The 27,817-nt window shown below is 35.9% G+C and overlaps 2 protein-coding genes across 5 annotated transcripts; one reads left to right on the forward strand and one right to left on the reverse strand.

Moving 5' to 3' along the window:
- The first annotated feature begins 6,406 nt into the window (after positions 1-6,406).
- On the forward strand, positions 6,407-10,128 carry LOC132310492 (desmethyl-deoxy-podophyllotoxin synthase-like). Its single transcript, XM_059808663.1, has 2 exons — positions 6,407-7,545; positions 9,474-10,128. The coding sequence occupies exons 1-2, from the start codon at positions 6,652-6,654 to the stop codon at positions 10,122-10,124; spliced, it is 1,545 nt and encodes a 514-aa protein (XP_059664646.1). The 5' UTR covers positions 6,407-6,651; the 3' UTR covers positions 10,125-10,128.
- Positions 10,129-11,992: 1,864 nt separating this feature from the next.
- Positions 11,993-27,329, reverse strand: LOC132308715 (histidine kinase 2). 4 transcript variants are annotated; one of them, XM_059806899.1, is made up of 15 exons: positions 26,588-27,329; positions 26,165-26,503; positions 23,937-24,209; positions 22,439-22,927; positions 21,988-22,263; positions 20,508-20,677; positions 20,168-20,380; positions 19,867-20,053; positions 19,608-19,659; positions 19,288-19,517; positions 19,060-19,158; positions 15,462-16,126; positions 14,126-14,632; positions 13,186-13,620; positions 11,993-12,383 (listed from the first exon to the last, which is right to left on the reverse strand). In XM_059806899.1, exons 2-14 carry the CDS (start codon positions 26,444-26,446, stop codon positions 13,371-13,373), a joined length of 3,693 nt encoding a protein of 1,230 aa, XP_059662882.1. In that variant the 5' UTR covers positions 26,447-26,503; positions 26,588-27,329; the 3' UTR covers positions 11,993-12,383; positions 13,186-13,370. The 4 variants fall into 4 exon arrangements, with proteins under 4 accessions (XP_059662882.1, XP_059662883.1, XP_059662884.1 ...); XM_059806900.1 differs by having other exon boundaries at positions 11,993-12,431; XM_059806901.1 differs by having other exon boundaries at positions 23,937-24,134; positions 26,588-27,328.
- Positions 27,330-27,817: the final 488 nt, after the last annotated feature.

Below are 27,817 nucleotides of genomic sequence, written 5' to 3' on the forward strand. Positions count from 1 at the left end.
TCAATTGCATGAGTAGCTTATGATGATCCCTGAGTCTCACTTTGACATAGACGTTAAATGGTATGAGCTGCAATACCCCTAATTTCAAAAGGATGGTCCTGGTATTTAATTTATTGTTTTAATTGAATTTTAAATTGTTTAAATTGTTGATTGGTGTGTTTATTTGCAATAATTGATGACTTATTATTTAATGGTGATTTTGTGAATTAATTAATTATTAAATTATTTTTATTTTATGTTTTAATTATAAAATTGTTTTTATTTTCTGTTTTACGTTACATTGGAATTTATTATTTCCTTTAATTGAAGTAATTATTAAATGGTTTAATTAATTATTAAGTATGAAAATATCGTTAGGGTTTTACTTCTGTTTAGGTTTAATTTAAGTGATAAGCCGACGTAAATTTGGGTTGTCTATGGGCCGGCTAGGATTCAGATTAGGGCTTGAAGTAAAATTTGGTTTCTTGTAAAAACCTATAAATGTAAGTATTACGTTCAGTTTATGGTTTGAGAACCCTATTCACAGCATAAAAAGAACAGAGAGAAGTCTGGAGGAGTTTTGGAGAGAACATAGAAGGAAAACCAAAGGATCACCGGGAAAGCTTAGGAGAAAGACGCTGAGATTTCTGATCCCCGTCTCACAGGCAAGTTCTAGTCCTGTCTTTTTCCTTTAGGCTCATGTTCTTTGCACGACTAATACAATTCCAGGATTTAATAAGGATTAAAATTGAACTGAATTGCATGTTTTAGATGCTAACAAAAACTGAATGTATTTTTAAGATGATTAAAGTTTGTTTTAAATTCTTCATTGCAAAATTTCTGTTTAATTCATGGAATTGATGAGTAACGATTTTAATAAGTCCTATACTATGTTGGGAATTACTGGAATTAATTTAGTTTGTAAGTTTGATATGTTAAAACAGTTGGTGACCGGGAACGCATAAACTGCTCGTATTAAATCCTTGTTGCAAAATCCATGCTTTAATTGATTTTGGTAATTGAACAAAGAATTTGGTGGATTATGGATTAACTTAGAACCTAGTTTAAACATCTAAGTACCTTAGGAATGGAAGTCAGATTAACAGAAACACACCGGAGGTGAAAAGGATGAAGAACAGAGAAGAAACGGCTCAAAGTTACAAAGAGCAGGCTCTTTGGAAACAAAAAGCAGGCTCTAGGGGACTTAGAGCAGGCTCCAAGTCTAGGAGAGCCGACTCCAAGCAAGAAAGAGCAGGCTCTTTCTTTTGGCTTCTAATTTTATGTTTTCTGCGACCTGTTTGGCTACGGAACTCAAATTTTGGGATTTTTAGATTCTGTAGGAAGCTATACTTAGGTGTTTTGAGATGTTCTAAGTTTAATTAACACTTGTAAGAGTGGATTAATGCTTAAGAAACCAGTAGGTGTTTATAGCTTGAACATTGGTAAGTCTCGGCGGAAGTTGTTTTAATTCAGTACAGAGGAATTTTAAAATTACTGAACTTTAATTTATTAATTCTCTGTGAGTGGAAATTTTATTAATATGTTGTTATTAATAATGGACAAGCATGATAATAAATATGGTTTTTTTTTTTGCTATTAGACTTGTCATGGTTTTATGGACGAGAGGAATAAATTATCTGCATGCTCAAGTAAGATAATTTGTAACGGAGTTATGGGATGAACATGATGCTTATCTATTTAATATGTGTTCATCATGGAATTAATTGATATGTTTTATTATTTTGATTTATCAGTTACTGGAGTAAGCATGTTAGTCTATATCTCTATTTATGCTTATTATGGTTCAGTTGATATGTACATTGATTATGTATTCTATCAACTGTTGGATGGATTGGATTGTATGTACCGGTATGGGACGGTGACATACTAGGTTTGGATTAGCTCAAATTGTTAAGTCCTACCTACTTTGGAATAAGGGTATGGATCACAAAAATAGAATCTTCCCTATGTATAAGTCTGTACGGTTGAATAAGCTGAATGACTTAAGTCTGTGCAGTTGAATAAGCTGAACGACTTACTAGAATTCTTATGGATGAATGTGAACGGATTTTAAATATATTATTATGGTACCGTGACTTGCGCTTGAGTCTCAAAGTCAACGGTTAAGGAGCGTATATGCAATAGGACGCGTAACTGGCTATACTGGTTGAGGTGTAACCTGTTAGGCTTAGGTAGTCATGCCCACTCAGGTGTGTTTTGCATGTTACCTTCTACTTAGGTTGAGACCCGTATCATAGTCCAGTGAGAGTCCATAGTATGGATATATATATATATATATATAGACACGGATTATATAGTTATTGTTGAGTTGGTTAAAGTGTACATGGGTATCGAGTCTCTGCTTTGATTGTAGTAGGATAGAACTTGTTCGTGGGCCTGACCCACTCCTATTTTTCAGGTGTACGTCAGTTCCAGGCTCGAGCTTGTTCGTGCTGAGCAGAGGCGATCACTCATTCTTCCGACAACATAAAAGCTCTATTTTTATGGTTTTTCTTTTAATTTTCAGTTCAGTTTGGTTTTTCTTTAATTTATCTGGGATTTTAAGTATTTAATTTTAAAGGATTTATATTTAGTTTATTTCAGCTTAAAATTTATTTCTTAATTCAATTTGTATTCTGTGTTCGCTTTAAAATATTAATTGTTTGATATTTCACTCGGGTTTGGGCCTGGGCCTAATCAACCTGTGTCTCGGATCCGAGGGGTATCACATGAGCCCCTTTAACATGTTTCACTTTAAGGTAATATAATTATAAAATGCTAGGTCGACGCATGCTCATCTCCTACGAGTAGCTTTATGTTACTCACCCACGTAGTGGGAACATTTTTCAGGTACATGGACCTTGATTTGGGATGCACACTAAGCAATGGAAGTTTCGTAGACTTGAAGTATCATTTTCATGAAAATGTTGGCATGAACTCCTATTTGTAACTTTGTATGTCAAAACTTGTATCTTTGATTCCATATATGTAATGTGTACATAAAGACACCTTTTATGATGTATTTGACATGTATAAGATGAGGCCGGAGGCCAATGACTATTATTTTATATCCTATGTAACTTTTTGATTTCAAGATATATTATGAAAATATTGAAAAATGACAAGTCATTACTTCACCATATTTGCATCGGGTGTGGGAATTCTATTTTTAATCTTTCATAGAGTCTCATTAATCATGTATGAAGTGTGGCTAATGGCCAAACGGTAATTTGAAACCATTTCATATTTTTTGATTTCAAATTTTCCATTTTGAGTTTATTTTCGCTATTTTTGGCCGTCGGGGGGTCGTATTTTGCATCGTCCATTTTCTAGAGCCACGGACCATTCCCGTGTGCTTAAAAACACTAAATACGTTTGCATGCATAATCATTTTAGCCTAGAAATGCATTTAAGGTCAAATGAACACTTGGTGCAAAGTTGCATTTTCCTTGTTTTTGGCCTAAACTGATCAGGGGCGTTCTGGGCATTTTAAAGCGTGTTTTTTTTTTCTTCTTTTGACATGGTCTGGTAGAAAACGTTATTTTAGGGGGGTTTCTTCTTCGTGTTTTTTTTAGAAAATGTCGTCTTGGTACCGGAAATCCCTTACAAAGTTCAGTTTTTTGCTATGTATGTAGCAGCTTTTTAATCCTCTTGACCTAAACTGATCTAGGGGCATTTTGGGAATTTTTTTTGAAAAACAAATTCTGATCTTGACATGGTCACATAGAAAACGTGATTTTAGGAGAGGTTTCTTCACAACATTTTTCCAGAAAATGTCATCTCGGACCCGAAAACCCATCGTCAAATCTAATTTCCTGTGCGCACCTGCACAATTTGAAAAAATCTGTAGTAAGGGCATTTTGGGGATTTCACGTCAAAAATAAAATTTTATTTTGATATGGTCAGCTTGGAAAAATTATTTTAAGGGGGGTTTTTTCTTCGTATTTTTTCAGAAAATATCGTTTAGTACCTCAAAACGACGCACAAACTTCAGCATTTTGCCCAGGTTACTATTCATTGTTGTCAAAACAATATTCACAGACTCGGCGACGTCAAAACTTTGTTTTGACTTTTCTCTTCAATTCGGACTCCAAATCAAGTGATTCTTGAGTCTAACTTGATTAATTTTTCACTGTCTTTCCAATGGTATGCTCGGTAGCACCCAGATCTTGTTGAAAATTACTATTTTGCCCTTGGAGCTAAACTTGTCCCGTTTTTTTTTTTTTTTTTTAATTTCTTCCGCTATGCTTTCTTATGAGTTTCGCGACTTCATGGGAAGTCACAGATGTGTCTTGGGAATGATGTACATTTTCAGAGACGTTACTTCCATGTAAAAGACTATTTTGCCCTTGGGGGCTTATTTATCATATTTTCGATTTTTTGCTTCTGCGTTAGTTCTGATTGAGGTCCACGACCTCATGAAAGGTCACATTAACTTCTTAGAGTCTTGTTTTCAGTTTTGGCTTCCACATTTGGATCCGTTATTGGGTCAATCTTCGGTTCATCACAGGACGCACTGGTTTGAAAAATCAGGGCCGTCACAGAAATGCACATTTTAAAAAAAGAGGGACTATTTGTAAACAAAACCTATATTACAGAGATTTTTTTGCACTCAACCCTAGTACCTAACACATAAGTACAAAATAAGATATGTTAAAACAAAAATATTCTCACCATTATACATATTTATTATATGATATATAATCTATTTTACAGGATATTATAATAAATAAAAATGTTTAATAATTTATCTTATATGTAATAAAATATATACTATATTATAATTTTATAAATTAACTATAATTTGATATTTCCATGTAATATAATATAAATATGGTATATAATAATATAAAATACCTATTAATTAATAATATAATGAATTTATATAAAATAAGTAAACATATTTACACAAAAAATAATTTCCACTACAATATCTCCCTTATTCTTACTTAATTTTCCTTTGGTAGTGACTAGTGAGTTTATTAGTAAAGTAATGCTTCTAAGAAGTCATGAGAAGAGTCGTGAACTTTTCCTATTTAATAATTAAATGACACAGTTTTTTTTAGATGAGGGAAAAGTCAAATAAATTATTTAATGCATCTAAATTAAAAAAATATTGAATGACACAATTTCTTAGACATGTGAAAAGTCAAATCAATTACTCACTCTGTCACAAAAAGAATGTTTATTTTTTTTTTTGGTTGTATCAAAATAATTGTCCACTTTCCTTTTTCAAGTAATATATTTTATATCTTTTCATATAGAGTTTAAAATTTCAAACTTGAATATTCAAAACTTAAAAGGCAAGTTGGTAACTTTTCAAGGGACAATACATGGCTCACATGTCCCTTAAAAATTTAGACTTTCCAAAAAAGACATTCTTTTTGAGACAGTCTTACAATACATTGCCCACATATTCCCTTAAAAATTTATATTCTTTCTTTTTCTTTTTGGGGAGTAGAAATTTTTAAGGGACATGTGGGCCATGTGTTGTTGCCTAAAAAGTAATCTTATTATTAACTTCTCATTTTAAGTTTTGAATATTAAAGTTTGAAATTTTAAACTCAGACATATATGGAAAAATATAAAATATATTGTTTGAAAAAGAAAAGTGAATAATATTTTTAGGACAACTCAAAAAGAAAAAATAGACATTTTTTTAGGACATAAGAAGTACTTTTAAATTAAACAATAAAAAAACTCATTATATATATATTTAAGGTGAAAGGACCTCTTAATAAGATTACTTTTTCTTTATATTCTTATGTTCATCATTCACGATGTAAATCATTAAAATTGATATTCATTCAATGTCTTCATGTTTTGTGTGTGTGTGTGTGTGTGTGTGTGTGTGTGTGTATAGCATTAATGGTAACCTATTTGACCGTGGTTCTTGAGAAGCATTCTAGCACACTAATAAATGTGTCTTATTTATGTCTCGTTTGTACTTACTTGGTTTGTCTTTGGTAGTGAATTTAGCATCCTTCTTTCTTAATAATCCTGTTCATCATTTACAATATAAATAATTAAATATATACATACATATCATTAATATCAACCTGTTTGGCCGTGATATCTTGAAGTGGTCAGAATAAAAATAATAATAAATTAATAGCACCCTAATAAATGTGCCTTATATCTCCTTGTCTTACTTGGTTTTCATAGTGAATTTATTATCCTCCTTTAAATACTCTTTTGTTCATCATTCACAATGTAAATCAATTAAATTTAATATTCATTAAATGTCTTTATGTTTTGTATAATATATATATATATATAGCATTTATATTAGCCTGTTTGGCCGTGCTATCTTGAGGACCATTACTAGCACACTTTTTTAAATACAGCATTAATTAAATATTTTATTATATAATACTATATAATACTATATATTTGTGTATATATATAAATATATATATTTCATGGATCTTGTATTATAACTTATAAGTCAATATACCTTCCCAAAAAAAAAAAAAAAAAAAAACAACTTATAAGTCAATATTAATTACAATTAATTGAGTTTAGCACAACATAAAAAATACAATATCTTCTTGTAATTTTTAAGCGAAGACTAAAGCTGCTACAGATAGATAATAGTGCCTATAAATTAAGCGTTGAGAAAATAAGAGGAGCATTTAGAAACAAACTATCAAATCTCTTTCCTTCCCCCTAATGGAGCTTCAGCTACCCTCACTTCCTCTATTCTTTACCTTCCTCCTTTTCTTGTCCCTGCTTGTAAAGCATTGGAAGCAATCCAAAGCTAAAAGTCCAACCCAAAAATTGCCTCCAGGGCCAAGGAAACTTCCTGTCATCGGTAACTTGCACCAGTTAATTGGCTCACTGCCTCATCACTCCTTGAGAGATTTGGCAAACAAATATGGACCCATCATGCACCTACAACTTGGTGAGGTTTCTGCTCTTGTCATTTCATCGCCAGAAGCAGCCAAAGAGGTGATGAAGACCCATGACCTCACCTTCGCAACCAGGCCAGATGTTCTCGCTTGCAAGATTATGTCATATGACAATCAAAATATTGTTTTTGCTCCCTATGGCCAGTACTGGAGACAAATTCGAAAAATTTGCATATTGGAGCTCTTAAGTGCAAAGCGTGTTCAGTCATTTAGATCACTAAGAGAAGAGGAAGTACACAATCTTATTGATTCCATTTCCTCGTCGCCAGGAATTCCCATCAATCTTAGTCAGAAGATCTCCTCAATGACCAATGACATAATTGCAAGGGCGGCCATCGGTAAGAAGTGCAAAGACCAGGATGAATTCATATCGGTGGTCGAGGAAGTTATAAAGTTGTCCTCGGGGTTTGATGTGCATGATATATTCCCATCGCTCAAGTTCCTTCATTTGATTTGTGGAGGGAAGCCTAATCTGGAGAAACTTCACCAAAGGCTTGACAAGATTTTTGATGATATCATCAATGAGCACAAACTGAGAAGGAAAACCACAACCATCAATGGTGAGGAAGACCTAGTCGACGTGCTTCTGAATCTTCAGGAGAGAGGTGACCTTGAATTTCCTATCACAACAGACAACATCAAAGCTGTCATTCTGGTATGTCTCAGTAGATATTTACAATACTTCATCTAAACTCAAAGACTACATAACAGACGCATTCAGTCAATAATCGAAATGATATCTAAGTGATTTTTAAGAAAACTCACAATGTCTTGAACAAATTTTCTAATCCTCCTGAAGGACGGAAAATGGCTTCTTTTACCATTTGGAAAGCCACTTTGCAGGAATCCACATATGCTTGTGTGTGTGTGTGTGTGTATAATATAATATAACATACAATTCAACAACACAGCATATTGTCACGGGCCTAGAGATTTGACGCAGCTGCACGGCCTGTGCGGCACCAAGGCGTTGCTTCAGCTCGTGCAAGCGCCCTGGTCAGCCACTACGACCTGCCCTCCCAATGATACATGCTGACTGGTTTCGACCTGCCTTGGTCTCATCAAGGGAACCATTTCCAGTCAATGAATGTTCTTAACCAACCAGCATGCGTGTTTTCTATGCTTATGGCGTCGTTAGGAATTGGAACGTGACATTCTCCCCCACCCAAATCCTGCGACTCCCTTGTCGCAGTGCGGCACTGACTCCGCTGCGTCCAACATTCCAAAGTCTCTCTCCTCCAAGTGGTATGCTCGTCTGCCCACCATCGCTTCCTTGTACAACCCCTGGCTGCACTTGCCCAATGATAGGGTTTCGAGCTAAAGGGACGCTCACTTCTTCAGGACGCAACCCCACGTTATGCTGCCTCCACGACACCCCGAGCAAACAAGGGTCCTACGGCTACTTGATACCCGCCCTTCACAACGGTTTGCACGCCTCTTGAACTTGCAAGAACTTTGGTGCGCGCGGCCCTCCGGCCATTCGATGCCCTGCTCTCCTCCAACAGCATTGATTGCCCACCGACGCTTTAGTGCACCCACTTCATTCTCAAGACCCCCGGATCGACAAGGGGGCACACCTCTGTGCTTTACCCCAAGTCCTGATTTGATACCATTTGTCACGGGCCTAGAGATTTGGCGGAGCGGCACGGCCCCGTGCTGCACCAAGGCGTTGCTTCAGCTCGCACAAGCGCCCTGGTTAGCCACCACGACCTGCCCTCCCAAGGATACATGCTGACTGGTTTCGACCTGCCTTGGTTTTATCAGGGGAACGGCTCCAGCTCTCGACCAATTTGTGCAGGGATGGCCAACTCCCTTTTTCATAGTCAAGTACACGACTAGCGACAAGCACCTCGAATTGAACCGAGTCGACCTGCCTGAACTCTGAAGAGGTACCATCTTGTGGTCCTGCACGCCCCTTCCCTGGAACCATTCCCAGTCAATGAATGTTCTTAGCCAACCAGTGCGTGTCTTCTATGCTCATGGCGTCGTTAGGAATCGGAACGTAACAATATGCTTCACAATAATAATATGCCTCATCAACTCAATGCCTTCCTTCTATATGGCCATTTCCCAAATTCACAGGAACCAATGTTTCTATACCACTGGATCATGCACCAGAATCCCATTGTGGCCTTGCTTCTATTTAAATTCTGCATTGATAAAGAAATTCTGCATTAATCTTTAATTTGTGAAAAAAATGAGGCAGTGTATGGATCTTAATTTTTTTCATTGAAACTATCTTAAGAACCATTTCAGATTCATTTTCGCCAAACTACTAAGGATAATATTTTTATCACAATAGTTCATGCACCACAAATCCCATTTTGGTTTAAATTTTACCTTGATTAGGAGTATTCCAGTATTGCTCCTACCTAAATGCCAAACTCTTTCAACAAAAAACATAAATGAGGTACGTCTATATTGGTGAGGCAGTGCTTGAATTACAGAACTTTAAACCATATAAATTGATCTGTGATGTCATAGGAATAAGGTTACTCCCAAAAATTTGCCTATTTCAGACAATTCCAGTACCAGAATATTATTCTGTTGTAACTAATGTGAAATATTTTTCTTCTTTATTAGGACATGATCGCCGCAGGTACTGAGACTTCATCAACAGCCACAATATGGACACTGTCAGAAATGATGAGAAATCCAGGAATAATGGAGAAGGCACAAGCTGAAGTGAGACAAGTTCTTAAAGGAAAGAGCAAAATTGAGGAGATGGACATTTGGGAACTACATTACTTGAAATTGGTTATCAAAGAAACTCTAAGATTGCACCCGCCTGCTCCCTTGTTAGTCCCTAGAGAAGCAAGGGAAAGATGTGAAATTAATGGTTATGACGTACCCATTAAAACCAAAGTCATTGTTAATGCGTGGGCAATAGGGAGAGATCCAAAAAGTTGGACAAATGCCAAGTGCTTTGAACCGGAGAGGTTTCGTGGTTCTTCTATTGATTTCAAAGGGACAAACTTTGAATATATCCCATTTGGGGCTGGGAGAAGGATATGTCCAGGCATATCATTTGGAATTGCAAATATTGAACTTCCACTTGCTCAACTTCTATACCACTTTGATTGGAAACTCCCAAATGGAATCAAACCAGAAGAATTTGACATGAAGGAAACCTTTGGAGCAACTGCTCGGAGAATAAATGACTTGCACTTAGTTGGCACCCCTTATATTCCGTCAATTCAGGAGAACCGTGAAATGGCTGGGACAAATAGTTAAATTATTCAACTAAGTTCTAAGTTACCGCACAACTTTGTGTCGGTTTGGATTGTATGGGTGTAACAACGGATCATCCTAAAATATTTTAATGATGAAAAGGAAATCAATAATATACATTGTCAATATTCACTTCTGAATTTTGAAACAGGGATATGGTAAAGTGTCAAGTTCAGAACTAACTGATTATGCCAATTCCGAATAGAGAGAAAGGAGGTTCTTCACTTACAAATTAGCACAAAGACACTCTATTGGACGAAAGATCAAGATTTATGTTTTATTTCATTTTATCTCCAATTGGGGTTACTTCAATCATCTCATAAATGTGGTCATTTCAACTCCATCCATGTCGAGCATAATGCCTTATCTTTTACAAAACCAATTCCAAGCCTATAAAAAGAAATATGGTTGCGGTAAGTAGCTTGACAGCCAACGTAAAACTTCTATCAGGTCTGTATATGTACAAGAACTATCAAATTAATCACATTCGACTCACCGAGAAGACGAGAAATTATTCATTATAACCGTTGCAACAATAACGTGGTATAACGTACGGCTACAAACACTCCATCAAAGCACATATATCAACTTTTTAGTTCTATAGTAAGTCCACTTTGCTTTAGTGGAGTATTTATAACCGTCCATTACATCACGTCATCGTTGTAACAATTGCAATGAATAATTTCTCCGAGGGGAAAGTGTAAGAGGCAAAGATACAAGTGAAGAATTCTCATGTTGAAAATAATCCAAAAGGATTTCCAAGTGTTCCCCTATAACTCTATAAGAAAGGAGGCAAGAGTTAATCCGAAACTCCTCTTAAATAAGTAATGGAAACAGATTCCTAAACAGGATAAAGAATCTATTGTAAAGCTGAAACTTCACTACAATATAATGCTTAGGGTGTGGTCGGTTACATGGGATTGAAACCTTGGAATTGAAATTGGTGAAATTAGAAAAAAACAACTAAGAAAATTGAACTAATTTTTTTTCAAATTCCACCAATTTCAATTCCAGTAAACAGCCAAACACACACTTTATGAAATTGCAAATGAAATAAATTTATTGATAAGGCAAGGATATTTCTACTATCAGTTTGGAAGTAATTTTCTAGTTTGTAAAAACAAAAAATTGCTTTAATTTTTGCTCTCAAGAATTATAAATAAATAAAAGAAAAGGAAAATAAAAAGGGAAAAAATATATATAAAGGAAAAGAAATAGTAGGGGAGGAAAGGAAATTGAATCAAAAACAAAAGGGTAAAGTGTGTGAAAAAAAAAAAAAAAAAAAAAAAAAAAAAAAACCCTGCATTTGAAAATTTGTAGCAAATGGCCCCCTCATGACAACTGTCACCAAATAATTATATGAAAAATCCAAAATACTATTTTTTTTGTTGACCACAATACCTCTGAATACTTCTATTCTACATATTTTAGCACAGTGTTTGCCCCAAAATTCCTCTCTCTTCAGATTCTCTCTCTCTGCAATATCTCTCTCCAGTCTCCACTCTCTCTCACTCTACAAAAATCTCTCTCTCTAAAGGATAGCTATGGTTCGAGTCTTCAAGCATCAGTAAATTAAAAGTAGTGACGAGTGATACAACACCCAGTTTACAAATTAAAAGATAAAAAAAAGTAGGGATACAACACCAAATTCACTTGGCCAAGAAAAGGAAAACCAGAAAAAGTTGCTCCATTCCATAGACAATCCACACAGCATATTTCAAGTGCACTAGCTCAATGATGACCAAATTTCATCACAGAAGGGTTCTCTCTGACAATTTTCTTCAATTTTACTCTTTCGTTGACTACTACCTCTTTTTCCATAACCTGTTTAATCACCCTCAAAACAGGTAGAATTGAAGTTAAAAAATATATTGTCAGAATAACAATCCATCTTCTTCTCGCAATGTGATTATTATTTATCTGCATTCTTCTCTACATGAATATTGAGGAAAAAAAAAAAGATGAGTCATTCATCTCATTAGGATTAATGTGGGTATTCTAAAGATCCTCATACCTTCTTCAAGGAAGAATGCCAGTATTTAAAAAATCATGCTAATCATATAAAATCTAACTAAAGGAGGTATATACAAAATAAATAAATAAATAAATAATTCCTTTTCTCTTATCGTGTCGTGTCCCCTGTTAAGTGAGCAGATGATGTAGAATGGATCGATAATGACAAACTGCTCACAGCTTGTTCACTGCTTTCTGTGGCTATCCATGCATTACAAACCATTAATCATGGTGGCAATCTAAGCATTCCTGAAAACAGATCACCACCAATTAACATCTGTCACTGCATTTGGAATTCTGAAATCAAAAAAATTAACCATTCGTATCATATACACAAGTATATGTAAAGCTAAAACTGAATATATTGAAGGTAAATTTAGCAAAAGCTAGAAACACAAATAGAGATGCAATGAAGATCGAGGTCAAGAGATGGTGAATGTTTTTCATTATCTAGGCTCAAGCTGCTCAATTACTCACAAGGACGGGCAAATTGGAAATGGTGTTACTGTAGAATTAAATAAGAGAGGCTAAATGGAGTGCTCCTGACATATTTACAGATCAATGTATATCTCTAAATTTGAATAGTAAATTTTATAAAGCAACTATTAAACCAACCATACTTTATGAGATAGTTAATTGTGCAGTTAAGAAACAACACGTTTATACAATAAGTTTCACCAGAATACAAATATCAAAATTAACACATTTCTGATATGGTTTAACAAGCACAAATTGGGGAGGAATCAATAGAAACTCAATTAACATGGTTTACCAACGTGCAGTGAAGACCATAGCTACACCAGTGAGGAAAAGTGATGTTTGAGAATTAGAATATGCAAAACAGTGAAAATCAGATTTTACTGAAAAAAAGAAAAGAAAAAGTAATTCAATAAAAGAAAGACTAGTGTTGAAAAGGTGGCATTGGAAACAAGAAGATATAGGAGACAAGCAGCAGTCTTTTGGCAGTTAAATGCATGCTTCAGGCACAATATTTGACGCCCGCAAGCATGTGCGCATTAAAATATCTACTAGCGTAATGTTTAGAAATTACCATATGGGGAATGGCTAGAAGAATGCCAATTGGGATGAGCCTATCATGCCTTCTCATAGCGGTGAGGGATGTCAGTAGTTGGACAGCCAAATTGCTTTGGGTTATATACTCGTAAAATCAGTCAGAACAACCACTTGGCTGGACCACCACTGAACAACCACTGCATGTCAATCCCATTCCCTCTCTCAACCAGATTCAAAGAAGCGTGCCACTGCTAAATAAAGCTGCTCTTCTTCAAATGGCTTTGACACATAATCATCCATCCCACACTTCACACACTCCTCATTCGTTGCTTGAATTACATCGGCAGTCATTGCTAATATTGGTGTGTGCCAATGAGCCATATTTGCATACACATTGGTAGATGCTTCAACATATTCAATTTTTTCATTAACATTGTGCTCTAGACAGCGGATTTGTCGCGTAGCTTCAAACCTGCAAAATAAATGACAAAATATCAAATTTGTATCCCATCTTAAGAGGGATAATCAGGTAAGAAACTTGTACTAGGAGATGCTAAGGCAATCTTTTGTTGGTGGTGGTGGGGGGAGATACAAAAGCCACCATAACTTTAAAGTGTTAACCATACGTCACTGTTTTTTTCTTCAATTTTATCTCTACAGTAGTCTGATTGCTTATCAGGCCAGTCCAGCCAACCAGAGTTGTTCATTGACGATTTAGTTGCAGCACTTTATTAAAAATATCATCTAGATGTAATGCGCAAAATTACACAACCAAGCGGCCAGTAAAAATCCAATCACAGTTTGAAACTAATAGCTGGGATCATTGGAAGAAATCTTGAGTGGAGCCCTTTAAGGTTTTCTATCTGTTGATCATGCAAAAAATTTAAAATAGTTGCCCATACATTGGTTGCATCACATACATAGCTAATTCATAACAATGGAAAATCAGCAATTAAAGACATGAGCAAGTTAATTACCCATCCATTTCTGGCATCTGGAGATCCATGAAGCAAGCATCAAAGCTGTGTGGAGGCTTCAGCATTGCTACAGCAGCCTTTCCACTCTCTACACAAGTAACAGTTGCTCCATACTTTTTTAGAGCACCTTCGGCCACCCTTCTGTTAACAGCATTGTCATCCACCACCAATATTCGCTTATCCCTGAGTAGACTTCCAAGATTTAATAGTTTCCCTCTGTTTAATTGCCTCTTCTTGCCAATTCCAAGGGCTTCACGGAAGCAGGAAATCAACACGCTTAATCGGAGAGGTTTTGTTAGCACGTCATCCACAAAACCAGCTGATTTAAGCTCATTCCGCTCAGTAGAGCTTATAGAAGTTGCCAAAAGAAATAGCTTTGGCAGAATTTCTGGGACTTCTGAGCAGCCATTTGGCCTGAGCTCCCTAAGCAGTTGATGTAATGGTAGACCAATCTCCTTGTCCCAATCATCTTTTTCAACAAGAATCATGTTTAAATGTGATGATGCACTGTTGACAAGATGATTATCAAATCATTTGCAAAATCAAAATGAAGTATGTGATGCCATTGTAAACATTATTTGTTATATTATACACTAATAATTAACTTCTATTGTCATTAATTTCAGATAAGACTAAGATATTTTCTTCTAACAGTCAAGTAGATATACTTTGAAAATAACGACCATATGTTGACACTCAAGCCCAGTTGATCAGCTCTTTCAATCAGAAAAAAAGGAAATATGAGACCAGGTTAAAACCAAAAAAAAATAAAATAGAATACCAACTTTAAAGCTCCACGAAACTTTAACATGAGCAGCATAATCTCCCGCTCTCTTGATAAAATAAAAGCAAATACCAAAAAAAGGAAGGAGAGGGGAGGGAGGTTCAGACCGACTCTCTTTGGAAATCACTGGACAACTTTAATCATTCACAACGACTAGTCGAATGTCAGTAATTCTAAGCTCAATTTATTTGCCTAGAAATTAAATCAGATGTATTAGAGTGTGGCCTTTGATATAGATAAACCATCATCTTTTTACTTTTGTTAACTAGATGTATAATATTGTTATCTGTGATACAGAAAAAAAACCATCCTCCTTTTACTTTTCTTGACTAATAAGTCTAATAGTATCTTTAGTTTGTGGTTGAATTTTATTATAGCTCTCTTTCATATTGTATGAAGAATGGTAACTTAAATAATGGCAGTCTTCCCATCATATATATTTGAGTAGCTTAATTAACTGAAGCGTATTAAGGCATTGAAACTTCTATAAATGTGTCCAGATCAAACCACAGCCAGTCTTTTGAACAGATATGCTCAATATGAGGGATCTACCTTGTGTTGGAGTAACTAGACAGGTAAGAGCATGCAAAATCGCGACTGACTATGTCTGTGGACATCCCCAATCTTTGGAGATGATATCTTGTGACCTCAGCTCGGATGCTTCTACTATCAACCACCAATGCTTTCAATCCCTGAAACTCTGAAACAGTTGGATTGTACTGCTGCCTATTTGTTTCCAGAGAACTTGTTTCTCCTTTAGCAAGAGTTGCAGTAAATGAAAAAGTACTGCCAGTGCCAGGTTTGCTGACAAATCCAATCTCTCCATTCATTAGGTCCACCAAACGCTTGCTAATGCTCAATCCAATTCCAGTCCCACCATATGTTCGTGAAGTGGAACTGTCAGCCTGCATAAAAGGCGTGAAAATGCGCCCTTGTGCTTCAAGAGGAATTCCCACTCCTGTATCTTCTACTGTCACTAATAATTTAATCATTTTCGTTTCCTCTGTCAAATCTGTGCCACTTAACATTTTAAAATTCTCCCAGCTTTTCCATCTATCAACCACAGGAAAACCACTCAATGTATTATAAGAATTGTTTGACCGGTCTTGAACTAAGGTTAAGCTTTGTTTTAGCACTTCGTCCCTAACATAAAGTGGGGTCCTCACTTCTTCTGCCAGATGCACTGAGACAAATATATGCCCCTTGTCATGTGTGAACTGCAATTTAAACAAGCAACAAAGCAGTTACTTAGAAACAAATGCAAATAATAACTGACTTTCGCACTATCAATGATCAAATTGATTCTGGTATGGTTGCACAATCACATCCCAATTACTGTGCTGTACGCAGCTATGTTTCACAATCTCTCGTATTCCCCTCAATGTATTAATCTTGACATGTCATGACATAAATGTGTGTATAATATGCTTTTGAGACACGAACCGTAATGCTTAAGTATAAATTTGATAGCAAAGAGAGGCTTTCTACTTCTAAGATAGATGGAAACTCCTCACCAGGTTCCTTTTAATTGTATATCCTTAAAGAACAATAATATCATAGATTGCAGTATTATATGCATAGTAATGTAAGTAAACATTTAGGATGTGTGACGTGTCTATGTACCCATACCCAACTTTTGAAGTCAAGTCTTTCATGTTTCTTTAGCTTTCGGATTCAGAGAATCCAACACTCGACATACTGGCACAGTGGCACCAAGTACATGTACCCAAATCCATGTAACATGGATGTGGCAGTAGATTATGCATTTAGTTTATATGAGCATAGCAATCAGGTTATGCATAAATTAGATACCAAGCAAGGTTTTCTACTTCAAAGATTGATGGAAACTCCTTTCTCCACCACATGCTATATAATTTAAATTATCGTTAAAGAACAATAACACCATATATTGAAGCAATATAATATACATCTTCTAGCCACATTTCAAGTCGAGTCCATCCTGTATCCTAAAATTTTGGATTCAAAGCAATCCAACACTTAAGACATGCTCTTGCGCCCGGTGCATGTACCTAAGTTCAAGTAACTTGGGTGTGGTGGTAGATTATGCCTTTAGTTTATCATGAGCATAGCAATTACACCATCTAAAAACTGACAGACCTTTTTTTTCCCCTTTAGTACACTGGGAACACTACCTTTACAAGGCCATGCACTGCATTATAAGAAAAGATATATATAATCATACCAATTTGTATGTCTGAATGTAGTAGATTTCATTCCAGGATATTACACATGGGATCTAATTTATTTGAATATTGATTTTTTTTTTTTTTTTTCTTTACAAGAGAAGAAGTAATATAACAAAGAGATTTTATTAAAGCAACAGTTTTAGTAACAAAGGCAGATGCCATACCACAAGAAGGGCTCAATGTCATTAGAAGAAAATAAGCTCTCTTTACTCACGTAATAGAGAAGTTGCGCTATAATGACCTCAACATGACAGAATGTAATTCCCTTAACATGTCCCAAATTCTAAGCAATGTTGCTTGTGAATTTCAGTAATATTGGTCTAGTCAACAGAGTTCCTAATTTTGATGTTCCAGCTTTCAGCTGGGCTCTATATTGCCTTAATGGAAAACAAAGGAAGAATGCATTATGTTGCTCAATTTAATCAGCAATCAAGATTACTTTACTAGTAACTTAGTAAGTGATGTTATGCAAGAAATTTCTTTGATGCAAATTAGGGGTGCAACTTGGGCCTGCCCAGCCTGGCCCAACCCAAACTCAACCTGACTTCGGGTTGGGCCAACCCGATGTAATCCAAACCTGGGCTTCAACCCGCAAGACCCAATCCGAATATTAACGGGTCGGGCGGGTATACGGGTCCCCCCCCCCCCCCCCCTTCTTCTCTTCTTTTTCCCGCAAAACAACCATGAGTAGTCCTATTTTTTTTTTCCCCCTCTTTTTCACTATTTGAATTTAATTTTAAATTTATAAAAAAAAAATTTCATTGCAAAGGCAGAATATGTATGTATTACTGATTTACTGATATTTTTTGGTATTGAAGAGGCAGTGTATTACTTACCATTGAAATCTTATAAAAACATAATAAGAAAAAAAAATCACAATTGATCCTTTAAAAAAAAAAAAATTATAGCTTAATCTTAACCGTCCATTCTTGCACCTAAAGGATCTCATCAAACCCTAAAAACATTCAGCCCCCCTTTCTTCTCTTCCAAACAAGAAAAATAAAAAGATTTGAAATCTTCAATTTGAGTTTCAAAAATAGTTGACCAAATATATATATATATATATTTTTAACCACCCACCCCCAAACACACAATCAAAGCCAAACAACACAACCGCTTATCTGCATCATTCAATACTCTTTCGCCATCAATCAATTTAGAGACAGTGTTAAAAAATAAATAAATAAATAAAATCACAGCCAAACAACACCCATTGTCTACATCTTTTTTTTTTCCACCATTCCCAACCACACCATCAGCCAAACAACCCAAATTGAAGATGAAACAATGGCAGTGGAGGCAGAGGTGGAGGAGGAAGACAGCGGCGGCAGAGGAGGTAGGCAGCGGCACGTAGTGGTGGCTTCTTCTTTGAGCAGAAGGATTTTTTTTTGGTGCAGGTAGTTATGGTTTTATGGGGAAAAAATTAAAATAAAAAATATATATAAAGAAAAAGTTAAAAAATCAAATTTGGGTTGGATGGGCAAGCCCAATCCAAAAAATCTCGGGTTGGGCTAGGCTAACCCGCTCAACTTGCACCCCTAGATGCAATGAGGTGTCCAGCGGCAGCATACAGCCTATTTTTTGGAAGGTGACATTGAAAATAAAGAGAAAGCTACCTTCCATTATCATTAACAAATGTATAATAATTATTAAAATAATAATATCTTCTCATGCTTCAAGCAGAAAACTAAAATACTAAATCAAGGACGATCACCTTTTCAGGATTGACTTTTCTTAGACACGAAAAGGAGCCTATAAGACCAAACGTTGTACTCTATCAAATAATAGGTTTACACTCCTCCCCCGCCCATCTACGTGTTAGTATTATGCATAGCAGCACCACCTTTTTTTCAGAATCCACATACGCACACAACACAAAAGGGATTCTTCTAGCCCTTCCATGTCTCATAAAGACCAAATTAGATCCAAGAAACATAACCAACCTTGATTGAATTTCCAACAAGATTTGTAATTATCTGCCGGAACCGTCCAGGGTCTCCAATGACAACTTCAGGAACCTGATCAGAGATGTAAATAGCCAGCTTCTCTCACCCAGAAGAACACAAACCACAGAGTTTTTGTAAGAAACGATACCAAGTACTAGCAACAACAATGACTTAGTACCTACAAATAAACAGATGAAGCAACGAAGGCAGAGACCCGATTATTACCTCAATTCCTTTTTCATGAAATTTGACTGAGAAAAGTGATAAAACATTATCAAGAACAGCACGCAGATCAAAAGGTACAGCCTCAAGCTCAAGCCTGCCCGATTCTATCTTAGCTTGATCAAGAACCTCATTAATCAATGATATTAGATCTTTCCCACTAGCATGAGCAGTCTGGACATAATCTAGTTGGTTTGCATCAAGATCAGTGTCCATCAGCATTTGCAGCATACCTAAATTTAAATTTGAAGTTGTATTCTGTTAATTACTGTTCCCGGATATGCATAATAGAAACTGTGAATCTAGAATACTTTCTAATTCACCTAAAACACCATTCATCGGAGTCCTGATTTCATGGGAAACCGTTGCAAGAAACTACAAAAGAGAAGAACACATTTGTTAAAGGCATTTGCAGGAATCACACATATTCAAGAAGAGGAGTATAAGATGAAAAATACTAAAGAGAGAATTGAAATGCAACTCTCATAAATCATGTTTTATGGGGAAAAAGAGAAATGTAACCCAGTTGCAAGGATGACATTGCAGATTTATCAATTCATTTTGACCATAAACGAAATGCACCTGAGATTTTGCTACATCTGCAGCTTCAGCAAGTTGTTTAAGCTCCAACATTGTCTGACAGTCACGCTCCACTTTTGCAATTCGGTTTATGGCTGCATGGAAGATATGACCCAGAAGCAAAGTGATAACAAGAACTCCTACTGATGCTGTTATTGCTGTCCAAGGTGGAGGTGGTTTCTGCTTGAAGCTGTAAATGGGGTAAACAACTTATCTCACCAATAAGGAAATAGAAAATGAACAACCCGAACTCTGAGTATCTTTTCTCCCATATTTCTTGCTAGTATGTACACTTACAACCAACCTGCAATGCATCTCGTGCTTCCGAGCTGGATCACCAAAGTCAAGGCTGCTATTGTGCAGTAGACCCGTATCAGGGGCATCAGTACCATACATTTTAATGGTTGCAGATTTGTTGGTTGTATCATAAACATTCACAACAATCGTCTGTTTGCTAGCAAGCTGGTGCAGAAGCTTCTCCACTAGTGATGGGACATCATAAGATGCACCAAGGTACCTTTTTAAGAAGCAAGACCCAGTATTAAAGAAGTCAGTAATCCACGTCAGAGAATATAATATAGATCACATGGCTATGAAGTCTAAGTCTTTGTACTAGAAATCAAAATTCAAGGAAATAAATTTACCCCACGGTAGCATTAATACGTTGCTCTGGCGTAGCGTTTGGAGGGAGATGAGAATTATAAACAGCGAAAGTAAGTACAACGCCCAGGTGGTTGGATTTCAATAACTTAAAAGGAGATGTTAGGACTCCTTTGCCAGATGCCCTTGCTCTCAAGATGTTCTCACGATCTTCCTATACAAAAATGAAAAATAATAAAGAGCAATTTTGGTATTATGAACATTAAGCCTTCTGAAAAGTAACCTCATGACAGAATAATTGGATGTGTGAGGTCTCGACTACATTACCTCACACGACCTGTAGAAATGTGGTTTATGGGTTGGTAGACCACCGACAGCGAGAAGGGAGTCTTTTAGAGTGATACATGTGAAAGACTGGAGATGGAGTTGTAGTGTAGGTTATTATTGTTTATGGCTAAATATCCTCCAATAACCATAAAATGAATTAATCTTGATTATGCATGTTATAGGGGTGCCCAGATGTGACTGTTTCAACACAAGTACACACAGCTTAGAAGTTGGAATTACAACCCAATGTGGTCAACCAGCCAAATTCCTGGGCCATTGTATTTTTATATAACAATCCCCAATAAACAGTTCTTTTCTCCACATTAAAATGAATGCAAAATCAATAAGCAGTTCTTTCAGTTTTATGATCAACAGATTTTACTAAGTTGAATACGATATAAAATTTCAAATTTAACCAGTAAAATGTGAGGCCGATTTTAGTTCATTGAGCATATAAAATATTAGATTCCACAGAAAATAGTCAAATACACTAACCCTGCATCCCAATCACCATGCCCAGTTCCCCCAAACCAAGAACTGAAAGGAATTTTTACACTTACTCCAAAATTATGGTTTTTCTTTATAATATTATTATTATTTGAACTTAAATTCACATCTATAGTTAAAATTGTTTTTGTAGAATCATTATATACATACATATATATAAATTCATGAAATAAGAAAAGTTTCCTTTTACCACTCCACTAGGAATCTAGTAAAAGGTTCAAACTTCATCATCTTACAAGATGATTAATAAATAATATATGTTTGGTTTGGTCAAATCCTTTACTGATTGTTCTTATACGTGGAAATTATCAGTTGTTCTGTATCCTATTGACAAAGTGAACTTGTCAAACTGTCCACAAATCCCCACCCCCACCCCAATTTTACCTGTCAACAGAACTCCATATCGAGCACGAATCATGACGACTCCATAAATTGTGTCTGTTCTTTCCTCTTCCTTGTTTCTTTCTTTCTTTCATTTATTTTCATTTTTATGTTTTTGGGTTTTTGGCAAAGGGAGATGAAGGAACCATATTTCATGAACAAGTAGACAGAAAATTGACTATATATGATTATATACAGGTAAAACTAGTAGTAAAACCGAAACCATTAGCTTAATGGAAGTGATATTTGTTCAATAGGAATAAAAAGAATAAGAAAGTTCCCTAAGCCTTGAAAAGTAAAAAAGCGCACCTTTCCAGACATCATATCGATAGATACAATATGGGAGACAGTTTCTTGTGTAAGTATAACGGGTGCATATTCATCTTGAATGGGTGAAGGATCCAAATTTTCTGGGAGACAATCTTGGACTAGTGTTTGATCCTCAGTTTCCATTTTCTTTATTTTCCATCCGTGCTGCTTCTCAAATTCCCTTCTCTCTGAATGAGGAACTTTCAAAGCATAGGCAACACCACTAGTAAGTGGCCTCTCAAAAGCTGTTCTCTGGGTATATTCTCCAAATGTTTTCTGTGGATTACAATAAAAAAATTGCCAAGTTCAAAATCATTGTGACAGCAAAGCAATGTACCGTAAGCATATATAGCGCTACCAAGATTTATCATAATATAAATTTATAAATAGATAACAAACTCCTAGCTCCCAAGTATAATTGAAAACTGAAAAGGTACAGTGATGGGGTTACCTGGTCAATAGCAGAAGGTTGTTTTCCATGGTGAAACATGGAGATTAGAATAGCCAATGCATGAACATGGTTCATGCTCACATTAAACTGATCCTGCAACATTCGGGCTCGTTCATCACACATGTTTGCAAGTGTTTCTCTCCTCCTTACAACAATATCCTGTTTCAAGTGCCAAAATAACCAAATGGATCCAGTCACCCCAGCTAAGACGAACATAATTAGCAGCTTCTTCCTCCACTTCCCAGCACTTTTAGAAGAATTCTGAGCAATGTTTTGCTGCTTCTGCAGCAGCAGTTGCTGCTGCTGCTGAGCTAGTGGCTGCAGCTGAACTGGCTTCTGATTTTGACTTTGCAATTTTTCATGTAAACTAGGCATTTTGCAGCTCACTACCACTCCAAGAATGATCCACCAGCATACATTCACAAAACAAAAGGAACAACTCCCACAGCACTCTTCACCGGACCCAGGAGCCCTTCTTTGCAGTGCATTCTGATCAAAGTCCATATACCAAAAAACAAAACAATTAGCAATTTTCAGAACCATGAAACAAAGAAATGTTTGTACTGTGATTGAAAAATATAGAATTTTCATAAGAGTTCCAAAGAGCATGAGGAAGCCACTCTTCATATCATCACATATAACTCATGATTCCAGATATTATAAGTACTAATAGATTCAAGTTCCTGATCACAAAGTTGGAAATACAACCGAGAAAAAAAAAATTTATTCCATTGAGTCACCAACTTCCTATTTGAAACTCTTTAAGCTGCCAACAGACAAGGATGCAGTTACATTGATACCACTAATGAAAACTTACATGAGGATTTGTGCCCTCTTCTCCTTTCCATTCTTCCCTCACCATTTTCGAAATAAAACTTGAGCATCAAAAGTTGGTATTTTGGGACCATTGCTTCGTGCAATGCTAAAAGCTCAGGCTGCCAACCATGAGATTGAAGATTCGAGTGTGACAGCAGTCGCTTTGTGAATATAATGCCAAATGTTAGATCTATATTTTAGGCTACCCCTCTCAGCACCCTCAATTAATAGGTACTACACTAGATTGTGGCCTTTTTCTTATAAAAAAAAAAATGCTTTCTTAGCAAGGCAGTTATCCCAGTTCCATAAGAATTCTGACTCTGTATCCCACAAAACCCGTAATGAAGGAAATGCATTTTCTGTCACGAGAAGCTTCTAGAGTGTAAGTGATAGAATGGTACTCCATGTACAATGGTTTCTACAGTGTAAGTGATACTCCACAGACAATTTGCCCGAAAGTATATGCGACGTCCGTTTGTTTCTGCATGTTGTACCCTAAGACATTTTTTCCTTTTTTCTGGTGTTATAATCTAAATATTTCATTTCATAGTCATCCTATGAACATTGTGAAGAAACAATTTGCATTCATAGAATTCCAAGCATGACATATCGAAAATCAACTGCTCTAAGTAAAAGAAAACACAAAAAAAGCCTTATCTAGAATTAGCAAAACCACTCTTACCTCTTCATCATTCTGATGATTTGGTGAAGAAGATGGAGACGTTGATTGCGAAACAAATGATAGGGATTTATCCTCCAACAACCACAGGCCAAGCTTCCTGGGATTATTCTCATCTTGAACAGGACATTGGTCATCAGGTACTACATCTACACCCATTCCGTGCTGCTTTCTGAATTCTTGCTTCTCTGGGCCTAGCACCTTCAGAGCACAGGCAATACCGTTACTAGGTGGCATTTTATAGCCTACTTTTTTGGTACATTTCAAGGATGTTATCTGCAAGACATATTCTAGGTGAGTGGGCATAAAAGAATAACATGTAAAATAATCCAGTGCATCATTTATATTCTTGTAACAGTTGCAATTCTTTCTTCTTGATATCCTTACTTTAGGACAGTAATGCTCAGGCACTTTTGGCAAAAGCCATTGCATCAAATCCAGGAGAAATTATGTGGTAAATTTCAATCAGAAGGAAAAGTATATCCCAATGTTTAGTCAAGAAAAAATTTGTATAATAACATAAACTGCGACCAACAAATGAGAGAAACAGTGGGCTAAACAAGGTCCACTTCAGATTGTGCTCAAGTATAAGAAACTCCCGATTTGTCACCAAGAGATCTGTTTATGAAAGTCCCATAGGATTTATGTGGAAATATAAGAAGTTCCAGTCTGGGCAGACATTTGTTGTAAAGTACTTGACAAGATGGACTCTGAAGTGTGTAGAATTGTGGTTCCAGATTGAATGCAAAAATGTCTGCCATGACCTAAATCACCACCCACTTGCCAGTACAATGCATTCTACATTAAGAATCCTATGCTTTAATAATATTCAGAGTAGAATATCCAGATGCTCAGTTCTGAAAAGGAGAGAGAGAAACAACTGCCATCAACAATTATTTTAGAATTACACTTAGTGGCTAATGTGTTAAAACAATATTTACTCTTGTGGAACAGATTATATTTCGACTTCACCTACCAGGTTTGATTTTTTTTCCAATATCAGAAATGGTAGTGCCTGGTAATGTTGGGTCAACATCCAAACATAAAAAGTTGTGATAAACATATTTGGAAAAGAAACAAGGAGAACCAACGGGCCAGTGGCCTAACGGTATCAGCCTCCTACTTTCCAAAGGGAGGTCAGGGGTTCAAGTCTCGGAAGAGACAAGTGTGTGTGAGTACCAACTAGGGAAAATAAATAAATAAATAAAATGAAACAAGGAGAAATAAATGTGTTTGATACCAGCTTAATGTTTTGCTCCATATGGTGACAAGAAGCAGACATTGCTATTTATTTAACAACTTGGATAATCAATGACACATATGCCTGTATTGACTTTTGGTCCTTCTCCCATCATGACCTTGCAATTTTGAATTTTATTTCTGAAGATGAAAAAGATTCAACACTGTCAACCCCTGATGTTGAATATTACTGAAACCAGAACATCAAAAACAAGGGGTTAAAAATCAACAGTACTCGTCCAGTTGCAATTAGTCTATCAAACATCTGATATATTATTACTTCAGATACACAAATACAGGGTGGAACAAATCTGACTTGGAGGAGGATAGGAAACAGAGTATGTAATTACCTAATTCCATCTCAAGAGCTTTAACTTGAGAGAACCTAGTTACTTCATTCAAAACCATTTGCAGCTTAACTTATTGAGTTCATCTGCATTATCATGCAAATTTCATTTCCAACTTTTTTCACTATGCTCTGACCCAAAAATGGGCAGAACACCAGAGTTTCTACTCTATATTTTTCAAATTTTAAAAAGTTTGTTACTTCATTATAGTAACTTCGCCTGTGTCATCTTTACACAGCCGGTCTGAAGCCCAGATAAAGGAGGAGGGTTGCATTAGGTAGCTTGACAGGTAGCATAAAACTTTTGTTATGACCAATATGAACATGAATCCTGCTGTACTTCATTACAGTCCACATTTCAATTCTAAGCATTATGTAACATAAATTCCAATCCACAATAAAATAACAACAAAGAACGTTTGTTAGTAACAGGTATAGTAAGACAAACTATATCATATTCTGTAGTTTGTGCCATTCTTCATGTTCACTCAAATTCTTAACCAAAACAAGCATTTGTTAATATAAACAGTTGTACCAACAGAAAATACTTCAGGCTGAAAATGGAACAATTTAATTAAAAAACTGAAAAGTCTAGCAAAATTCTAGAATATTAAATATACAAATCTAAGAGATATAAACACAGAACCTGATCTGATTCAGAGAATAAAGAAGCCAAGGCACGAAGTTGGTCCTTGCTGACATTGAAATGTTCAAGCAAAATTCTAGCTTTGTCTTTAAACAAGCTTGGTATCTCCTCCTTCCTCCTGAAAACCCCATCATTCAAGCCAGAGAAGAACCAAATGACAATACCTAAGAGCCCCAGAAACAAAAGATGTCTCCTCCATTTCCAGACACAATTAGATCCATGCAATGGTTCCTTTGCCTTCTTCAGCTTGAAATTAGCTGATAATTTACCATTAAACGACATTTTAACCAAAACCCACCTATATATCTTCAAAAAGAACCTGGAAGGTTGAAAGAAACCCTAAACAGAGCAGAAAAAACACATCAAAAATAGACCTAAACCTACTATGAAGACTCAAAACATATAACTGGAATTAAAACGTACCAGTTGATTCTTTCAGCAAGCCCAGCTCTCAATACTCGTCAAAATCAAACCTTTAGCATAGATACGCTAGAAAGATTCACCTAGACGGTGAAACTAGCTTGAAAATTTAACAGACCCAACTCAGAAACTCGTCAAAATCAGACCTTCAAGAGAACCAAAAGATGAAATTGCATGAAATCAAGTTGATTCTTCAGCAACCGAGCTCCATATTCCCCCACAAAACGCAAGTATAGCACACCCACTTCGTAGTTTCTTCTCTGTTCTCTATATTACGGCTCAATACTGTGTTGCGTCTTCTTACTCCATAAGCAATAATACCCATCAAAACCATACCTCTTTCGGGTAACACAAAGGAAAGATATCATGCCAAATAATAACAAGCTGGTTGATACCCAGTTGCAATTTTGGAAAGCTGCGATGGAATCATCAATGAAGAAAAAATAAAAATGGTCTCTCTTTTTTTTTTTTTTCCCTGTATCTAGTTTTTCATCTCACACAACTCTGTGTGCCTAAAGAATCATAAAGATAAGAACTTTTCGAAGAGCACTTATCATCAAGATAAATCGGATGAAACCCAGTTGGTTTCACTGGAAACCCAACTGGAATCAATGATCAGAATGTGGGATAAAAAGAGGTGCTTTTCTTTTCTTCTTTAACCTTCTCTCTCTCTCTCTCTCTCTCTCTCTCTCTCAACTTTGGTTGGGTACATCATTATCTCATCATCTAGTGGGAAATGTTAAGAAAAAACGAACAAACAAAAAAAACCAAAATCACCCGTATTAAAATAAATCCATATAATTTTGTTTGTTCCATATAATTATCTCCCTTTTTCTTTACTTCTTCATTTCTTTGCTTCTTTGGTTTTGAGACCGTTGAAAGAGACTGCACCGTTCTGTTTAAAGGTTGGGGGTATTTGTTTTCTGCCACTGTGCAGAAATACGGATGTGTGTGTTTAGACTTTAGAGAGAGAGAGAGAGAGTGAGTGAGTGTGTGTGTTAAATTAGAGAGAGAGAGAAATAGGTTAAAAAAATATTAATCGAAAAGAGGGCTGGTTGCTAACATGCGCCCTGCGTTTGATGTTCTTAATCTACACATTATTATTCTTGAAAGATATTGATGATTCAGGTAATTTCTGGCCATGTATGTCGGCTATATACCATACCCACCATTGTATAAAAGAATTAAAAAAAGCTAAACGGGATGGTCTAATTATTTACCAATTTAAAATTA

The sequence above is a fragment of the Cornus florida genome, unplaced genomic scaffold (assembly GCF_030987335.1).
Source record: "Cornus florida cultivar Cherokee Brave unplaced genomic scaffold, ASM3098733v1 CherokeeBrave_3.0.0_Hap2_Chr05, whole genome shotgun sequence".
Classification (NCBI taxonomy): domain Eukaryota; kingdom Viridiplantae; phylum Streptophyta; class Magnoliopsida; order Cornales; family Cornaceae; genus Cornus; species Cornus florida.

Coding starts and splice junctions, on each gene's coding strand:
- LOC132310492 (XM_059808663.1), top strand. CDS start 6,652: ATGGAGCTTCAGCTACCCTCACTTCCTCTATTCTTTACCTTCCTCCTT. Junction 7,546..9,473: donor ACATCAAAGCTGTCATTCTG/GTATGTCTCAGT, acceptor CTTCTTTATTAG/GACATGATCGCCGCAGGTAC.
- LOC132308715 (XM_059806899.1), bottom strand. CDS start 26,446: ATGTCGTTTAATGGTAAATTATCAGCTAATTTCAAGCTGAAGAAGGCA. Junction 24,210..26,164: donor TATTCTCTGAATCAGATCAG/GTTCTGTGTTTA, acceptor TATGTCTTGCAG/ATAACATCCTTGAAATGTAC. Junction 19,660..19,866: donor CAGATGTAGCAAAATCTCAG/GTGCATTTCGTT, acceptor TCTCTTTTGTAG/TTTCTTGCAACGGTTTCCCA.